Source organism: Delphinus delphis, chromosome 16 (genome assembly GCF_949987515.2).
Source record: "Delphinus delphis chromosome 16, mDelDel1.2, whole genome shotgun sequence".
NCBI classification, from domain to species: Eukaryota; Metazoa; Chordata; class Mammalia; order Artiodactyla; family Delphinidae; genus Delphinus; species Delphinus delphis.
Genome location: NC_082698.1, coordinates 84,898,298 through 84,917,021, shown reverse-complemented (window position 1 = coordinate 84,917,021; position 18,724 = coordinate 84,898,298). Strand labels below are relative to the sequence as shown.

The 18,724-nt window shown below is 43.3% G+C and overlaps 1 protein-coding gene across 1 annotated transcript in view; it reads right to left on the bottom strand.

Annotated features, from left to right (window-relative positions):
* The window catches only part of LOC132439500 (formin-2-like), a 313,506-nt gene that overhangs the window by 273,676 nt on the left and 21,106 nt on the right, over positions 1-18,724 (bottom strand). Inside the window, exon 2 of the mRNA XM_060033791.1 lies at positions 4,713-4,879. Within this exon, the coding sequence (XP_059889774.1) occupies positions 4,713-4,879 (167 nt within the window). The remainder of the gene's footprint in view (positions 1-4,712; positions 4,880-18,724) is intronic.

Here is an 18,724-nt window from a genome sequence, read left to right as displayed (position 1 = left end):
TAATTTTAAAAGCTGGGCTAAAAATTAAGTATAATTTTAATACCACATTTCAAATGAAGCAACTTCTGAGAGTTAATACTGTATGTAATGTTTCAAAAGTAAAAATACAGCTTTATATACACACATGCTCTCTCAGAGTTAAAAGACATTGTCATAGCTTTTATTGCTCCTCAGGAAAATATTCGTGTGGGTTTGACTAAACAGCATCTAAGTATTCTTCTTGCTCTGAAAAAAAGAAAGAATTTAAATACAAATGATCATTTCTGTTTGTCACTGAAGTCTCCATTTTGGCTACAGATGACAGTGAGGAGATTGCATTTCATTCGGTTTCTGGAAGTGGCTGCTCTTGGTGTTGATTTATGACATTTTTCAACAGGTTCAAGATCACGTTTCTCTTATTCCTTTCTGGCCTGGATCTTCACGTCTCCCTTCTCTGTAATTCTAGCCTCAAGAATATACTCCTCCAAACCTATGTCCGTATACACACACCAAAGGCTTCCACCCATGCGGAAAACATGGGGATCACTACATATTTACCAAAATCAGCAGATCTGCCAAACCCAAAACAGCCCATCCAAAAATATTCTACTAGAAAGACGTTTAAGATCTGTTTTAAAGGATTAGGTAGATAAAACCATATAATCCTGCCAAAATCCTTGGGCCATGTATACTTGCTTTATTTTTTGTCATGTAAAGAGATTATGTGATACCTGACATAGTTATGACTGGAGAAATCCTAGAAGAGCTTGCTAATGGATAATCAACAATTACGTAAGATAATTGTGGTTTGCTGAAAACAGCTGCTGATGAATATGACCCAGAAAAAGGGTCTCAATTTGAATAAAGCATTCTAAGGAGAAGGAGTCTTAAGGGACCATATCCTGAATGTACTCTGGCAAAATGACCTCCGTCCACACCTAAGGGGCAATGAGCCAGGGTTCTTGGTGGGCAGCAGGCTGAGATGCCTTGTCCACAGGTAGCAGGGCAGTGGCCCAAAACTTCAAGTATGTGGTGTGTCACAATAGTGAATGCTTTGCTATTTCTAAGGATTTAGAAACCATGCTAAATATTTCAAGAGAGAGTTTCCCTCACACCTGACAGATGAGTAAAACAGGTTCCAAAAGAAGAAAGTCTTTCCTCAGACCACAAAGAACACAATCCACAACTCAACAACACATGTTACCAAGCTGCAGGCAGGAGGATTATTCCTATATTTTCCCTTGCTATCTTCAGAATTGCTCTAGATTAGAATTTTATTTGAGATATAAAACACAAAGAAACAAACAAAGCAAAAAGCAAAGGTGAGGATAATGGCAATGCTACTGGGCTATTAAAGGAGCTCAATCTTTCTTTCTGATTTGAGAAAATGTGACTATGAAAAGGGCTGTCAGCCCTTTTCAGTGGCTGAAGAAAGGTTAAGTGTCACGGCCTTAAGTCAATGACGTTCCACTCAGCAGAAAGCAAAACCTATTGTTCATCAGGTGATATGCTAGGTTATTAGTTTTCTAAATAAACAGAATTTTATTCAAGAAAAGTACATAATGAACACCGGTTCTGTCCTTACAATACTTTCCTCCTAAAACTGGCCTATCTTCTCGGCCTCAGTAAACGGCGCAAACACCCACCAGACACTTAAGACCAGCACCTTTGACCAGCACCAGCATCTTTGATTCCCTTTTCCATCGCCCCCCTCGTCTAAGCCCCGGAGGTCCCATTACCTCCACCAGCAGGGCAGGACCCCTCCCACACCCACCGCCCCCTCTGTCTCCTCCACTGGCTCTCGCTCGGCTCCTGCGGCAGCCCCCCTGCTGTTCCAGCTCCTGCTTCAGCCCCTGGAACAGCACCCAAGGCCAGGTCCCATAAGCCACGCGCAGCACGAAACAAACACGCTCTTCCCCTGCACAACCCTCTAAAAGCTCCCACTTAAAAAAACGCATTATCCTTCCATGGCTTTCAAGACCCTGAACGTCCTGGCTCTGTAGTCCTTTCCGTCCTCAGGCCGTGTCTGCGCTACCCCGGGGCACTTGCACTTGCCTCTGGGCTCCTGGGGGGACCTTCCCTCTGACCTCCCCTCAGGGCTCCTGACATTACATGCGGGGCTTCCTTCTACACTCTCCCCACCCCCCCTTCACTGACCATATTCCACAGGTTCACTTCCTTCACAGCACTTATCAGAATCTGATGTAAGTCCATTACCTCCACTACATGTTTGTGTTTTCTCCGTCTGGCTCCACTGTGAACAGGATGTAAATACGGAGAACCGGAATCTTAGTTCTCTTGCTCACTAATACATCTCTGGAGCCTAGAACACTGCCTGGCATAGAGAGTGCAGTCAGTAAACATTTGTGAATGAATGAATGAACATTATCACTCAAAACTATTTGCTTTTCAGTATTCTTGAAGTTTTAACCAAGTTAAAATGTGAGAGAAAATGTGAAATTCTTTCACATTTTCTATAGCATCTCTAAAGCAAAAAGTTAGGCCCTAAAAATGTATAAAATAACATGGAACTGAATCAAGAGGGTTGACTGAAGTAGGCCAATCCATAAACTGCATGAAAAAGATCTCCAGATCAAACTCTGGGGCTCTAATTCCGTGTGGACGGAGATAAAGGGGGATGTTCTCAGGGAAGGGAGCAAAATTAGGGGTGGGAAGAGGACCTGTCATGAGCTTATTCCTGTTGTGTCTCAAAGGGCAACTGTCCTCAAGAGAACTGTTGGTGAAAAATCCTCCTAGCAGCAACTTTCTGGCAACCAGCAGAGAGGCTAATTATCAGAAACTGCTCTCCCTACACAAAGTGCATTCCTCCCCCTTCCCTCACTAATGCCTCAGTTTGCATAACTCCCTGCACTGTTAGCTCTTCTGAGCTTTGCAGAAAATCCTCAATTATGCATACAATAAATGCACATTTCTGCTGTTGAACTGCCATTTAAGTATCTGGAAGAATGTTTCCTACTTGTTTTGTGTTAGGTTTGGCATGGAAGTAGAAAGGTAGCACAGAGCCAATGAATAAAGTGAGAAAATGCAACCGCACAAACTTGCAAAAGAAATTCCCCACTCTGAGAGAATTATTTCATACCATATTAAGGGACTGCATTCATTTTGCTTGTCACTCTCTATGCCATAGCCGGCTGCCCCCCAAAATGACAAGGCCGGGAGGGGTTACTAGTCTCTCTAACACAAGAATGGAGGAAGTAGGAGGTAAGAAACAGCTAGTTCAGTAATTTTTTTAAAAAGGAGGAAAAGGGTTATTCTATTCTTTTCAGTTTACTCCAATTCCACATTTATTGACTGATAAGACTTTATTTCTGAGTTTTAAGGGAAGAAAATGCAGTCAACTTGGGAATAGTTTTAATCCAAAAGCAAGTGTGAGGCACAGCTAGTGTTTGCCTCTGTCCGTCCCATAATGCTTCTAATTCCTAGTTGCAAACTGATGTATCTCCTAGAACACAGCTCAATAAAGCTCTTAGCTCACAACTGTCCCCAGGTTCTGTACCTGTAATAACACACCTTTCAAAAAGGAAAAGGGAGGGAAAATTTAATTACCCAATTTTTCTCATAGAAGAAAAAGATCTACCGAGCAGTGGTTAGCTGCAATGTCATGAATGGATAGATGGACAGACAGATAGATGATTGATAGATGGATGGATAGATAGATGATAGATAGATAGATAGACAGATAGATAGATAGATAGATAGATCAGTGGATCTTAAGAAGGAAGCTTCACAAGTCACAGTACATCCCAGGGAATCTTCTTCCACATGAGAAGTATCAGGAAGATCTCATAATATTTTATGTGGTTTATTTTCCTAATACTGAAGGGAGACCACAGTTGTGATGGGTAAAGAACAGGAAGAAGAAAAACAGGCGCATATGGACGTTTTGTTATTTACTATCACTTCTTGATCTCAGCCAGGGCTCATTTCCATCATCTTCAAACCCCTCTTTCAGTCGCGCACACACAGAGAAGGAGTGCGGTCAGAAGCAGGGCACAGATCTAACCAACCTACAAGGATGAGCCCTGTACCCTGCCTCATACACTCCGAGCTCCACACAGGGAGCCAAGCAGACTCCACTTTCCTCATGAAAAAGTCTGCTCATTACAACCCCCAGGGTCGCACACGTACCACATACATGAGAAAGATGAGCAATACTCTGGTTTGGAAGCAACAACCCAGCTGTGCTGTTATTTGTTATGAGTTATCAAACAGCTTGAGAATGACTGTTCTGAAGTATTAACCCTCTTGCTGAGTGGGAGCTGGGGAGGAAGCAGACGGTGCTGCTTCGTGTCAACAGTTAGTACCTGGATGAGCCATGAACTCACAGGAATAGTGCTCCAAAGCCCGCATAAACCTGCTGCCTTCTGGGAACAAAGCCCCTGCCCTCAGAGCTGCTTCTGAAGGTATGTACATGACCAGCTAAGTCAGAAATACCGACTCAGAGCCACTTAAAAACCATCACTGGTTAAAGCAGGCTAGAAAACTGCCAAGAGTGGCCATCTGTTAAGAAAAGGAGGTTTGGCAAGTATACTTAAGAATACCCTAGCCATAAAGGAAACAGATGTGCTAAGCTGTTGAGTGGCAGGGGCAGGAAGGCCTGCATCCCATGCGGGTCTTTAAATTACAGGGCGATAGGTAGACACACATCAGAGCTGCTGTTTCCACTGCAATCTGCTTCACAGCCATTGAGTTCTGTGAATTCTCCTACTTACATCAAACGGAGCTGAGCTGGACTGGGCATCCTGACCACACGGCTCCCTGAAGCAGTCACCGAAAGGAAGAAGGAGACCCATGGCTATGATCCGCGAGCAGAACTTCTCTGCTTCTTCTGGAGGCCCGTTCTCTTGCTGGTTGAACAGCTTCTCCAGCAGAGTTCGCCCTGCAGGGGAGACACGGTCATTAAGCAGGTGCACTGGTGGGTGTCCTGGCTCAGACTCCCGGAGGAGGGGCCGACAAACACAGCTGGGGTAGCACTGTTGCCAAGGCTTTGCCGTGCACAGGGAATACTCTGCAGGTGGGCCTGGGTACCACACGGGAAAGGACAGATCTGGGTCGCTCTCCCATCCCCACAATACCTCCCCGCCTCCAAAGAGAATGGGACACGTGTTGGGACCTACATCCTCTTCCATCTGAAGAAGACCCAGCCTTTTGGGTTTCACTGGAAATCCTCCTTCCACTCTGTCAACCGGCCGGTGGCTCTCTGAGGAGGCAGCCAGTAGTCACCATTTAGGCTAAGAAATGTCAGTGGCTGCCTCACAGTCTGAGGGGTGGCTGTCGGGGGGCAGGAACAGGGTGGGCAGGGAGGCAGGCACCAGCCACTGGAAGGGGACAGGGCTGGCCCACAGAAAATGCCTCCCTGAAGAGGAGAGTGACAGAAACTCAACATCTTCTCATATGAGCCTCAGAAACATCACTCTAGGGTAGGTCTACACTTGAGGTTTCTATTACTTCCCAAAGAGAGACAAGAGAAGAGAGGCACATGGAGACGAGAGCGTTGGCTGCGGCCCAGGCCCACCTGGTCCCGTGGCTCTGAGTCCCGGCCGCAGGGAGAGCAGAGCGATGAGGGGGTAACCCGGCGTCTACTCTCACTGGTCACCCAGAGCCGAGAGCCGCAGGCCAGCCCCTCATCTGTCTGACTCTCAACTCACTATCCTTCAGAGAGTGGTTTTGCTGGCTTCTGCACTAATCATCTACAGTGGAGGAAACAGGAAGTCTCCAGAGTCACTCAGTTCCCGCTGCTCCGGCCCTTCCTCTATCAGCAGGTTCAGTCTTCAAATTTAGAGTAAAGTCCCGTATCCAGAAAAGCTCCCAGTGACCCCCTTCTGCACTCTCCTGGCTCCCTTCAGAGTTCCTCTTTGTCATTAATTACTTAATTATTTGTTTATTGTCTACCCCCCTCACCATAACATGAACTCTCTGACAGCCAGCATACATCCTGCAGACCTGTCCACTAGCACAGAAGAACCAATGAACACTTTCAGGAATTCTGAATGAATACAATGTTATGATTCTGTGATAAAGACTCATTCACATCATGGTCAGAACTGGAAATGAAATATTGGTCTAGACCAGGGGTCAGCAAACTTTCACTGCAAAGGACCAAACAGAAAATATTTAAGGGCCAACTAAGTTCTCTGCTACACATTCTTCCTTTGTTTGGCTTGGTTTTGAACAACTTTTAAAAATGTAAAAAGCATTCTCAGCTTGGGGTTGTTCAGGGCCAGCCCTCACTCTACACATCAGTCACATCTAAATTTCAAACGTATACATGTTCAGTTCTGCAGGATGGTTTCCATGCAATTTTAGTGCCTCTTCCTATGTTTGTTTGTAAAATAAAACTAAATTCAAAATCTACCTCTCATACGTAGAATGACAAAGCAGGGCAAAAGAGGCTCTCTGTTTTCTCCGTTCCTGTGGGTCACTAGGGAGCATTTGCAGGTCTCCCAGGACATTTTCTGAGGGGAAACTGAACTCCTTTTCCTACATAACTTAAGTTTGCCTGCACCTAACTGGACCCACACACCTAGGAAACCACATCCCTCAGTTCTCAAGTGATTGTCATAACAGTAAACCCATCTTATGCAGACCATCTTACAGTAGCTCTGCAAATGGCCAGAAAGCTAAATAGTTCTTTCCTACAACTCAATCTTGTATACGACGTAAAACAGGGAGACAGGATCTCGCGTGTGTGTGTCCCAGAGTGAATGAACGTGTATGTGTTCATCAAGCCAAAACCTTATGAGCTGTGGTAGGGAAGCAGCGTGGAAGCACAGCCCCAGAGCTTCGTGCCCTGAGGGCGAACACCCTTCACCAGAGCACCTCCCCCTGGGCAGCACTTCCAGCTCTAACAGCCCTGAGTGTCCCCCTGGTGGCAAACTCGCCCTGGGCTGGGAGCCCTGCCCTCACCTCCCTGCCTTCACAACAGCCCGGATGCCCCAGGCCTTCCTCTCACAGGCCTCTGGGATGAATATGTCACGTCCAATCCCACACGCTTAGGGACAGGGAGTGGGGGTGACTTCTTGATTCCACAAGCACTTTCAAACGATGTGACTCCTCCAAACACTCAGCGCCCTTGACACTCCCGCCGGCCCTATTCCTGCAGCGTCCACTCCTTCTGGCCCTTCCATCCCTCACTAAGCCCTCCACCTCCTCACTCAACACCCTGGTCTCCCCTCGACCCCATCATCATCGTCACCAACGCTCATGGAGGTAACTCACCCGTGACCGTGAGTCCTGCCTTCACCCCGCAGGACCTGGCCCGTCCGTCCCCTGGCTGGGCTGCCTGCACCAGGCCCGCATCCAAGTTCACTCAGCCCTCAGGGCTCCCTGTCCCCCTCGGGCTGAGGCTGTGACACAAGGCCCACCTCCCGCTGCCTCTTGCAGCTCCCTGGGCACCACCCGGCGCTCCCGCACCAGAGCACTCTGCCCCGGGACTTGCATGACCAACACTTTCTCACTCACCCACATCTCTTCTCAACTGTCACTTCCCCCACCCTCCCTAAAACAGCACCTACCACCCTGTCCCATTATTCCCTTCCGCCTCCAGAGCTGGGCCCTGGGCTCCTGCGAGCCCGTGGGCCACTCCCCCTCACGGAGTGTCAGCTCCATTTCAGCAGATGCTGGTGTCTGTTCACCACTTCCACCCAGAACCTCAAGGGAGGCCTGGCCCAGAGCAGGTCACCAGTGAACCAGTGTGTGGACATCTAATCCCCAACATGACTCTTTCGGCTCTGCCTCTAGAATCTCCACTAAACCTTCCTCCTCCACATGGGCCTTGAATCAGTCACGGTTACATGGTTACTGCCACCCATGCCGGTCGATCCCAGGCTCCACCACCACACCACAACCAGGCCCCCACTTCCCTCTCCCTCTGTCACGTCAGCCTGGAAACTCACACACACTCCAGCCTGGCCCACCCTTCCCTCCGCCTGCACCTGAGCACCTCAACACCACAGAAGAAAGACACACACGCTGCCTGTTCTCACTTTACTATCTTGACTATAAACGTCAATCAGGCCCAACCCTGCTCTGCATTCTCGACTCAGCTTCCAGTCGCCCCCCTCATCCCACTCTTTCCAATGAGGAGATGATGACCCTCTCAAATAATTTACTGAGAAAATGCAAGGATCTGGGACAAACTGTATACGCAGAACACCCACACCTGCACCCTCCTCTGCCTACACTTCACGGTGGACACTCTGATCCAGACAAAAGCAAGTTCTTCCCTCTGTGTCCTGGATCTAATTCCTTGTTGCATGCATGGAACTTCACTCTTTAATTGTTCCTTCTCTCTCTGAATCATGAACACACCCTTCTAGACTGGACGATTCCAGAATCACAAATACATGCTTAAACTGTAAAAAAAATCTCCATGAGCCCACATCATTCCCCACCACCAGCTACTGTCCCATTTCTTGGTTTCCTTTCACATCAAAACTGCCAGGTATATCATCACAAAGTATACAAATAACAAATGTTGAAGAGGATGTGGAGAAAAGGGAACCTTCATACTTTGTGGGTGGGAATGTAAATTGGTGCAGTAACAACAAAAAGCACTATGGACGTTTCTCAAAATATTAAAAATAGAGCTACCATATGACTTACCAATTCCACTGCTGGGCAAATCTCCAAAAAAATGTTTCAAAAATATATGCACCCCAAAGTTCATAGCACCACTATTTATGATAGCGAAGATATGAAAGCAACCTAAATGTCCATCAACAGATGAATAGATAAAGATGATGTGGTATTCCATTCAAGTATTAGTGGAATTACTTGGAATATTCCAAGTAATGTTCCATTGCGACATATATACAATGGAATATTATTTTGCCATAGAGAATGAAATAATGCCATTTGCAGCTACATGGATGGACACAGATTATCATAGTAAGCGAAGTAAGTCAGAAAGAAAAAGACAAACACCATATGATATCACTTATATGTAGAAGCTAAAATACGATATAGGGGATTTGGTTCAAGATGACGGAGTAGAAGGACGTGCTCTCACTCCCTCTTGTGAGAGCATTGGAATCACAACTAACTGCTGAACAATCATCAACAGGAACACGCTGGAACTCACCAAAAAAGATACCCCACATCCAAAGACAAAGGAGAAGCCACAACAAGACAGTAGGAGGGGCACAACCACAGTGAAATCAAACTCCATAACTGCTGGGTGGGTGACTCACAAACTGGAGAAAACTTAACTACAGAAGTCCACCCACTGGAGTGCAGGTTCTAAGCCCCACATCAGTCTTCCCAACCTGGGGGTCCGACAACGGGAGGAGGAATTCCTAGAGAATCAGACTTTGAAGGCTAGTGGGATTTGATTGCAGGACTTCAACAGAACTGGGGGAAACAGAGACTCTACTGTTGGAGGGCACAGACAAAGTAGTGTATGCACTGGGACTCAGAGGAAGGAGCAGTGACCCCATAGGAGACTGAACCAGACCTACCTGCTAGTGTTGGAGGGTCTCCTGCAGAGGTGGGGGGTGGCTGCGGCTCACCATGGGGACAAGGACACTGGAACAGAAGTTCTGAGAAGTACTCCTTGGCGGGAGCACTCCCAGAGTCTGCCATTAGCCCCACCAAAGAGCCCAGGTAGGCTTCAGTGTTGGGTCACCTCAGGCCAAACAACCAACAGGGAGGGAACCCAGACCCACCCATCAGCAGTCAAGAGGATTAAAGTTGTACTGAGCTCTGCTCACCAGAGCAACACACAGCTCTAGCCACCACCAGTCCCTCCCATCAGGAAACCTGCCCAAGCGTCGTAGAGAGCCTCAACCACCAGAGGACAGACAGCAGAATCAAGAAGAACTACAGCCCTACAGCCTGTGGAAGAAAAACCATACTCACAGAAAGGGAGACAAGATGAAAAGGCAGAGGGCTATGTACCAGATGAAGGAACAAGATAAAACCCCAGAAAAACAATTAAATGAAGTGGAGATAGGCAACCTTCCAGAAAAAAATTCAGAATGATAGTGAAGATTATCCACGATCTCGGAAAAACAATGGAGGCAAAGATCAAGAAGGTGCAAGAAATGTTTAACAAAGACCTAGAAGAATTAAAGAACAAACAAACAGAGATGAACAATACAATAACTGAAATGAAAACTACACTAGAAGGAATCAATAGCAGAATAACTGAGGCAGAAAAATGGATAAGTGACCTGGAAGACAGAATGGTGGAATTTACTGCTGCAGAACAGAATAAAGAAAAAGAATGAAAAGAAATGAAGACAGTCTAAGAGACCTCTGGGACAACATTAAACGCAACATTTGCATAATGGGGGTCCCAGAAGGAGAAGAGAGAGAAAGGACCCAAGAAAATATTTGAAGAGATTATAGTCGAAAACTTCCCTAACATGGGTAAGGAAATAGCCACCCAAGTCCAGGAAGCGCACAGAGTCCCATACAGGATAAACACAAGGAGAAACACACCAAGACACATACTAATCAAACTGGCAAAAATTAAAGACAAAAAAAATTATTGAAAGAAGCAAGGGAAAAAATGACAAATAACATACAAGGGAACTCCCATAAGGTTAACCTCTGATTTCTCAGCAGAAACTCTACAAGCCAGAAGGGAGTGGCATGACATATTTAAAGGGATAAATGGGAGGAACCTACAACCAAGATTACCCGGCAAGGATCTCATTCAGATTCCAGGGAGAAATCAAAACCTTTACAGACAAGCAGTACCTAAGAGAATACAGTTCCACCATACCAGCTCTAAAACAAATGCTAAATGAACTTCTCTAAGTGAGAAACACAAGAGAAGAAAAGGACCTAACAAAAACAAGCCCAAAACAATTTAAAAAATGGTAATAGGAACATACGTATCAATAATTACCTTAAACGTGAATGGATTAAGTGCTCCAACCAAAATACATAGATTGGATGAATGGATACAAAAAAAAGACCCATATATACGCTGGCTACATGAGACTCACTTCAGACCTAGGGACACATACAGACTGAAAGTGAGGGGATGGAAAAACATATTCCATGCAAATGGAAATCAGTAAAAGCTGGAGTAACAATACTAATATCAGATAAAATAGATTTTAAAAAAAGAATGTTACAAGAGACAAGGAAGGATATCACATAATTGATCAAGGGATCAATCCAAGAAAAAGACATAACAATTATAAATATATATGCACCCAATATAGGAGCACCTCAATTCAGAGGCAAGTGCTAACAGCTATAAAGAGGAAATTGACAGTAACAGAATAATATAGGGGACTTTAACACCCCACTTACACCAATGGACAGATCATCCAAACAGAAAATTAATAAGGAAACACAAGCTTTAAATGACAAAATAGACCAGATAGATTTGATTGATATTTATACGACATTCCATCCAAAAACAGCACATTACACTTTCTTCTCAAGTGCACACAGAACATTCTCCAGGATAGATCACACCTTGGGTCACAAATCAAGCCTCAGTAAACTTAAGAAAACTGAATACATATCAAGCATCTTTTCTGACCACAATGCTATGAGATTAGAAATCAATTACAAGGAAATAAACATAAAAAACACAAACACATGGAGGCTAAACAATACGTTACTAAATAACCAAGAGATCACAGAGGAAATCAAAAAATACCTAGAGACAAATGACAATGAAATCACGACAATCCAAAACCTATGGGATGTACCAAAAGCAGTTCTAAGATGGAAGTTTATAGCTATATAAGCCCACCTCAAGAAACAAGAAAAATCTCAAATTAATAATCTAACCTTACACCTAAAGGAACTAGAGAAAGAAGACCCAAACAAAACCCACAGTTATCAGAAGGAAAGAAATCATAAAGATCACAGCAGAAATAAATGGAACAAAAACAAAGAAAACAATAGCAAAGATCAATAAAACTAAAAGCTGGTTCTTTGAGAAGATAAACAAAATTGATAAACCATTAACCAAACTCATCAAGAAACAGAGGCAGAGGACTCAAATCAATAAAATTAGAAATGAAACATGAGAAGTTACAACAGACACCACAGAAATACAAATCATCCTAAGAGACTACTACAAGCAACTCTATTCCAATAAAATGGACAACCTGGAAGAAATGGAAAAACTCTTAGAAAGGTACAACCTTGCAAGACTAAACCAGAAAGAAATCTGAAATATGAACAGACCAATCACAAGTAATGAAATTGAAACTGTGATTAAAAATCTTCCAACAAACAAAAGTCCAGGACCAGAAGGCTTCACAGGTGAATTCTATCAAACATTGCAAGAAAAGCTAACACCCATCCTTCTCAAACTCTTCCAAAAAAATTGCACAGGAAGGAACACTCCCAAACTCATTCTATGAGGCCACCATCAGCCTGATACCAAAACCAGACAAACATACTACAAAAAAAGAAAATTACAGACCAATATCACTGATGAATATAGACGCAAAAATCCTCAACAGAATACGAGCAAACAGAATACAACACATTAAAAGGATCATACACCATGATCAAGTGGGTTTTATCGCAGGGATGGAAGGATTCTTCAGTATATGCAAATCAATCAATGTGATACACCATATTAACAAATTGAAGAAGAAAAACCATATGATCGTCTCAATAGATGCAGAAAAAGCTTTTGACAAAATTCAACACCCATTTATGATAAAAACTCTCCAGGAAGTGGGCATAGAGGGGACCTACCTCAACATAATAAAGGCCATATATGACAAACCCACAGTCAACATCATCCTCAATGGTGAAAAACTGAAACCATTTCCTCTAAGATCAGGATGTCCACTCTTGCCTTATATGTTATAACTATATTATTATATATAATAATATAGTTATAATATATAACTATATATATTATATAATATATATATAATAATATATAACTATATTATTCAACATAGTTTTGGAAGTCCTAGCCTCGGAAATCAGAGAAGAAAAAGAGATAAAAGGAATCCAAATTGGAAAAGAAGAAGTAAAACTGTCACTGTTTGCAGATGATATGATACTATACATAGAGAATCCTAAAGATGGTACCAGAAAACTACTAGAGCTAATCAATGAATTTGGTAAAGTCGCAGGATACAAAATTAATGCACAGAAATCTCTTGCATTCCTATACATTAATGATGAAAAATCTGAAAGAGAAATTAAGGAAACACTCCCACTTACCACTGCAACAAAAAGAGTAATATACCTAGGAATACACCTACCTAGGGAGACAAAAGACATGTATGCAGAAAACTATAAGACACTGATGAAAGAAATTAAAGGTGACACCAACAAATGGAGAGATATACCATGTTCTTGGATTGGAAGAATCAATATTGAGAAAATGACTATACTACCCAAAGCAATCTACAGATTCAATGCAATCCCTATCATATTACCAATGGCATTTTTTTTTACAGAAGTAGAACAAAAAACCTTAAAATTTGTATGGAGACACAAAAGACCCCGAATAGCCAAAGCAGTCTTGAGGGAAAAAAACGGAGCTGGAGGAATCAGGCTCCCTGACTTCAGACCATACTACAAATCTACAGTAATCAAGACAATATGGTACTGGCACAAAAACAGAAATATAGATCAATGGAACAGGATAGAAAGCCCAGAGATAAACCCACGAACCTATGGTCAACTAATCTATGACAAAAGAGGCAAGGATATACAGTGGAGAAAAGACAGCCTCTTCAATAAGTGGTGCTGGGAAAACTGGACAGCTACATGTAAAAGAATGAAATTAGAACACTCCCTAACACCATACACAAAAATAAACTCAAAATGAACTAGATACCTAAATGTAAGACTGGACACTATAAAACCCTTAGAGGAAAACATAGGAAGAACACTCTTTGACAAAAATCACAGCAAGATCTTTTTTGACCAACCTCCTAGAGTAATGGAAATAAAACCCAGAATAAACAGATGAGACCTAATGAAACTTAAAAGCTTTTGCACAGCAAAGGAAAGTGCAAACAAGATTTAAAGACAACCCTCAGAATGGGAGCACATATTTGCAAATGAATCAATGGACAAAGGATTAATCTCCAAAATATATAAACAGCTCATGCAGCTCAATATTAAAAAACCAAACAACCCAATCCAAAAATGGGCAGAAGTCCTAAATAGACATTTCTCCAAAGAAGACATACAGATGGCCAAGAAGCACATGAAAAGCTGCTCAACATCACTAATTATTAGAGAAATGCAAATCAAAACCACAATGAGGTATCACCTCATACCAGTTAGAATAGACATCATCAGAAAATCTACAAACAATAAATGCTGGAGAGGGAATGGAGAAAAGGGAACCCTCGAGCTTCCCTGGTGGTGCAGTTGTTGAGAGTCCGCCTGCTGATGCATGGGACACGGGTTCGTGCCCCAGTCCGGGAAGATCCCACATGCCACGGGGCGGCTAGGCCTGTGAGTCATGGTTGCTGGGCCTGCGCATCCAGAGCCTGTGCTCCGCAACGGGAGAGGCCACAGCAGTGAGAGACCCGCGTACCACAAAAAAAAAAAAAGAAAAGAGAACCCTCTTGCACTGTTGGCGGGAATGTAAATTGATACAGCCACTATGGAGAACAGTATGGAGGTTCCTTAAAAAAACAGAATTCCCATATGACCCAGCAATCCCACTACAGGGCATATACCCAGAGAAAACCATAATGCAAAAAGACACATACACCCAAATGTTCATTGCCACACTAGTTACAATAGCCAGGACATGGAAGCAACATAAATGCCCACTGACAGATGAATGGATAAAGTATGGTACATATATACAATGGAATATTGCTCAGCCATAAAAAGGAACGAAATTGGGTCATTTGTAGAGACGTGGATGGATCTAGAGACTGTCATACAGAGAGAGTGAAGTAAGTCATAAAGAGAAAAACAAATATTTATTAACGCATATATGTGGAACCTAGAAAAATGGTACAGATGAACAGGTTTTCAGGGCAGAAATTGAGACACAGATGTAGAGAACAAACGTATGGAAACCAAGGGAATTAAGTGACAAGGCTGGTGGTGGGATGAATTGGGAGATTGGGATTGACATATATACCCTAATATGTATAAAATGGATAACTAATAAGAACCTGCTGTATACAAAAATAAATAAAATAAAATTCAAAGAAAAATAAAATATGATACAAATGAACTTATTTACAAGACAATAACAAACTCACAGACATAGGAAAACTCATGGTTACCAAGGAGGGGGAAGAGACAAATTATGAGTATAGGATTAAGAGACACAAACTACTATACATAAAATAAACAACAAGGATTTACTGTATAGCATAAGGAATTATACCCAATATCTTGTTATAACTTGTAATGCAATACAACCTGAAAAATACTTACTTTGCTATACACCTGAAACTAACACAACATTGTAAATTGACTCTACTTCAATTAGAAGAAACCTACTAGCCAGAATTACCTACACCTGCCATCTCTGGCCCCTCCCTCCTGGCTCAGCCCACTCTGCACTTAATCCCTCCGGAAATTCTGTTGACTCACTCTGACTCCTTATAACACTTTCCTCTCACCCCCTGATGCTCCCTCTGTTCTCTCCACCTCACCAGCCACCGTCTCTCCAGGCTCCTTTCCTGGCTGCTCTGCTCAGAGTGTTCAGGCTCATTCTATGGCCTCCTCTCAACTCTTCCTGTTTTCTCTCCTATGGTCTCACCCCAGCTGCAAACGCTCCTCCCCTTAAAACCAGGCAGGCCGCTGTGACTGCGTCTGCCGGCAGAGGATGGGAGAAGCGGCATCCCCCTAGGGAAGAAGATGAGAAATCAAAGAACCTCCAACCAGGCACTGAGAGATTTTTCCTCCAGGGTCCCTCAACCTGGACTCAGGGAAACCTGAAACCCAGAAGTGGGTATCAGAATTGACTGCGGAAGCTTTTGGGGGCAATTTGGCCATGCGTGTCAGTAATCTTTAAAAATTCACCCCTTGACCAAAAAATTCCACTTTGGAAAACATGTCATAGGCCACTATCCAGAGTGATGCATCGCAGGATTATTGTGAAGATCAGATGAGACAACACATGTAAAGTGCTCAGCACAGTTCCTGGTACAATAATAAATGGATCGTTACTAGTAAAAAAAAAAAAAAAGAAAGAAAGAAACTAAAATGTCCAACTGTAAGGACATAGATAAAAAAGGATAGCTTTATGTAGATGACAGCTTACTATACAGCTGTCAGAAGTCATGTTAGTATAGAAAGAATAATGACTCAATTAATTTAAACACATTGAATATATGAAAAGGAATAAGAAAAGTAAAATCAATAGACGTCACTGGAGAATGCTAGTGCACCAATAGCCACTGGTAACAGAGAATTAATGGGAAATAAATAGAGCATTTAATCTGCCTTTCCAGTACGAACTGGATTTTGGGTTAATAATCATACCTCGTAATTAAAGTTTTCAGTACAGGAAAATTCCAGCCAAAAATGCAAAGAAATGACAAAATTAGAAAATTGCAATCCCTAATGGTTCACTTAATGAATAGATGGGAAACCCATTATAAAAAGGTCAACTGGGGCTTCCCTGGTGGTGCAGTGGTTGGGAGTCCGCCTGCCGATGCAGAGGATGCGGGTTCATGCCCCTGTCCGGGAGGATCCCACATGCCGCGGAGCGGCTGGGCCCGTGAGCCATGGCCGCTGGGCCTGCACGTCCGGAGCCTGTGCTCCGCAGCGGGAGAGGCCGCGGCAGTGAGAGGCCCACGTACCACAAAAAAAAAAAAAAAAAAAAAAGGTCAACTGAAATATCTGCAAAGAAGACATCAAGCTGTCATCCCCAAACCCACAAGTCATTCAGAGTTAACACAAGGAGACAGGTAAACCTGGGGTGGGGGGCGGGGACTGTAAAGTCCACAGCACTGCCCAACAAGCTCCCATGCTGTCTCTCCAGGAAGAGAGAAAAGAGGCCCAAGCATGGGTTACACCATGTCAGCCTAGACTTATTCTCGCCCAGGGTTTCAGACAGTCTGTGAATGCCTAGTTAACAGACTAGTGTTGTCTGTTGGGTTAGGGCTACCCTAACACTAACCCTAAACAATGAATTCTATGTGCCTTCAATATAATGATGCCATTGTGGCATATTAAAAAGTACATTTTTGAGATGCAGACTTAAGTATTTGAGATTCACATAACATGATGCCAGGAATTTGTCCAAATTAGTCCATTAAAAAAGGGTGGTGAGGGTTGGAGGTGATGAAGCTATTACAGGGTAAATAATGCTGATAATTATGGGAGGTGGGTGGTGGTCCCATGGGGCTTCATCACACCTCTGCTTTATGTATGACCAAGCTTTAACAATTAATATCTTCAATCATGTTATTAAAAAGGTTTAATGACATGGAACAGTATGTCAAAAATATTATGTGAAATACTCAAGATTACACAGCTTAACAAGGTATGCTCCTGATTCTGCAAAAATAGCAGACACGACTTCGCTTATTAAAGAGTCAAATCACTGCAGTAGGAGTATGACAAGGTTTTTTGTTGTTGTTTTTTTCTATGACCCGCACACCAGCTGGACTGAACTGAACTCCCCTTCTGACCAACAGATGTAATTTGACCAGAGCAGGGGGAATGGACAGAGACACGACCTTCTGTTTTGCTTCTCGCACTGATGGCTGGGGATTTAATTGGGACACACTGGCCCCAACAGACATCGGAGGCCTTGTACCTAAACTGGGGAGAACAGGCTGACCTAAAGCTTCTGGACCCACCCTTCCTTCTTCACTGTACAAACCAGCTCCTGTGACCAGGAAACACAGCCTCCAGGGTCCCTCCAGCACCCCCATCCCCACCCTACCTCCTACCCCATGTGACACACAGTTGGGGTGCCCCCAACTCCTGGTCCCCTCACTCTGTCCTGGGTCACAGCACCTGTTTCTAGACAGGATGTGTTAACCACACCAACAAATGAAAATGCTGGCCCTAGAATATGAATTAGCATAACTTTTCTAAGTGCTCAGCTATTTAAACTTCATTTTACTTTGTATTTTCATTTGTTATTTAATCAACGATATTTACTGAGTTCTTACTATATACAAAGCAGCTCTAAATCAATTTGCCAAAAACCGACTTGCTAAATGAAATAACATTCATCCAATGACAGTCAAGGAACTTACTAACCACAAATGCTCTGATTATTTCTCAACTAATCGTCTCTCCCTCCTCCCATATGTCCTTACACACTTAGTAAACTTCAGCACGTGGAGCCGCTTTGCACTCATACTACAGTATCCCCACGGGGTTGGTTCCAGGACACCCTCGGTACCAAAATCTGCAGCTGCACAAGTGCCTTATATTAAAGGGCCTAGTATTTGCATATAACCTACACACATCCTCCCTTTAAATCATCTCTATATTACTTAATACCGAACACCATGTACATGCTATGTAAATAGTTGTAAATACAATGTAAATGCTATGTAAACAGTTGCTGGTGCCCAGCAAGTTCACGTTTTGCTTTTTGGAACATTCTGGAATTTTTTTAAAAAAACATATTTTCAACCTGCAGTTGGTTGAAATGGTGGATGCAGAGAACGCGTGGATACAAAGAGCTGACTGTAGCTATAAATACCCCTCTTGCATTGCTAAGCAAATATCACATGGCTAAACATGGAAACAACAGCCCGGGGACAGTCCTAAAGGACTATTTACCATCACAACAAATCTAGCACAATGAAGTAAAATCATCAATCTCCGCACT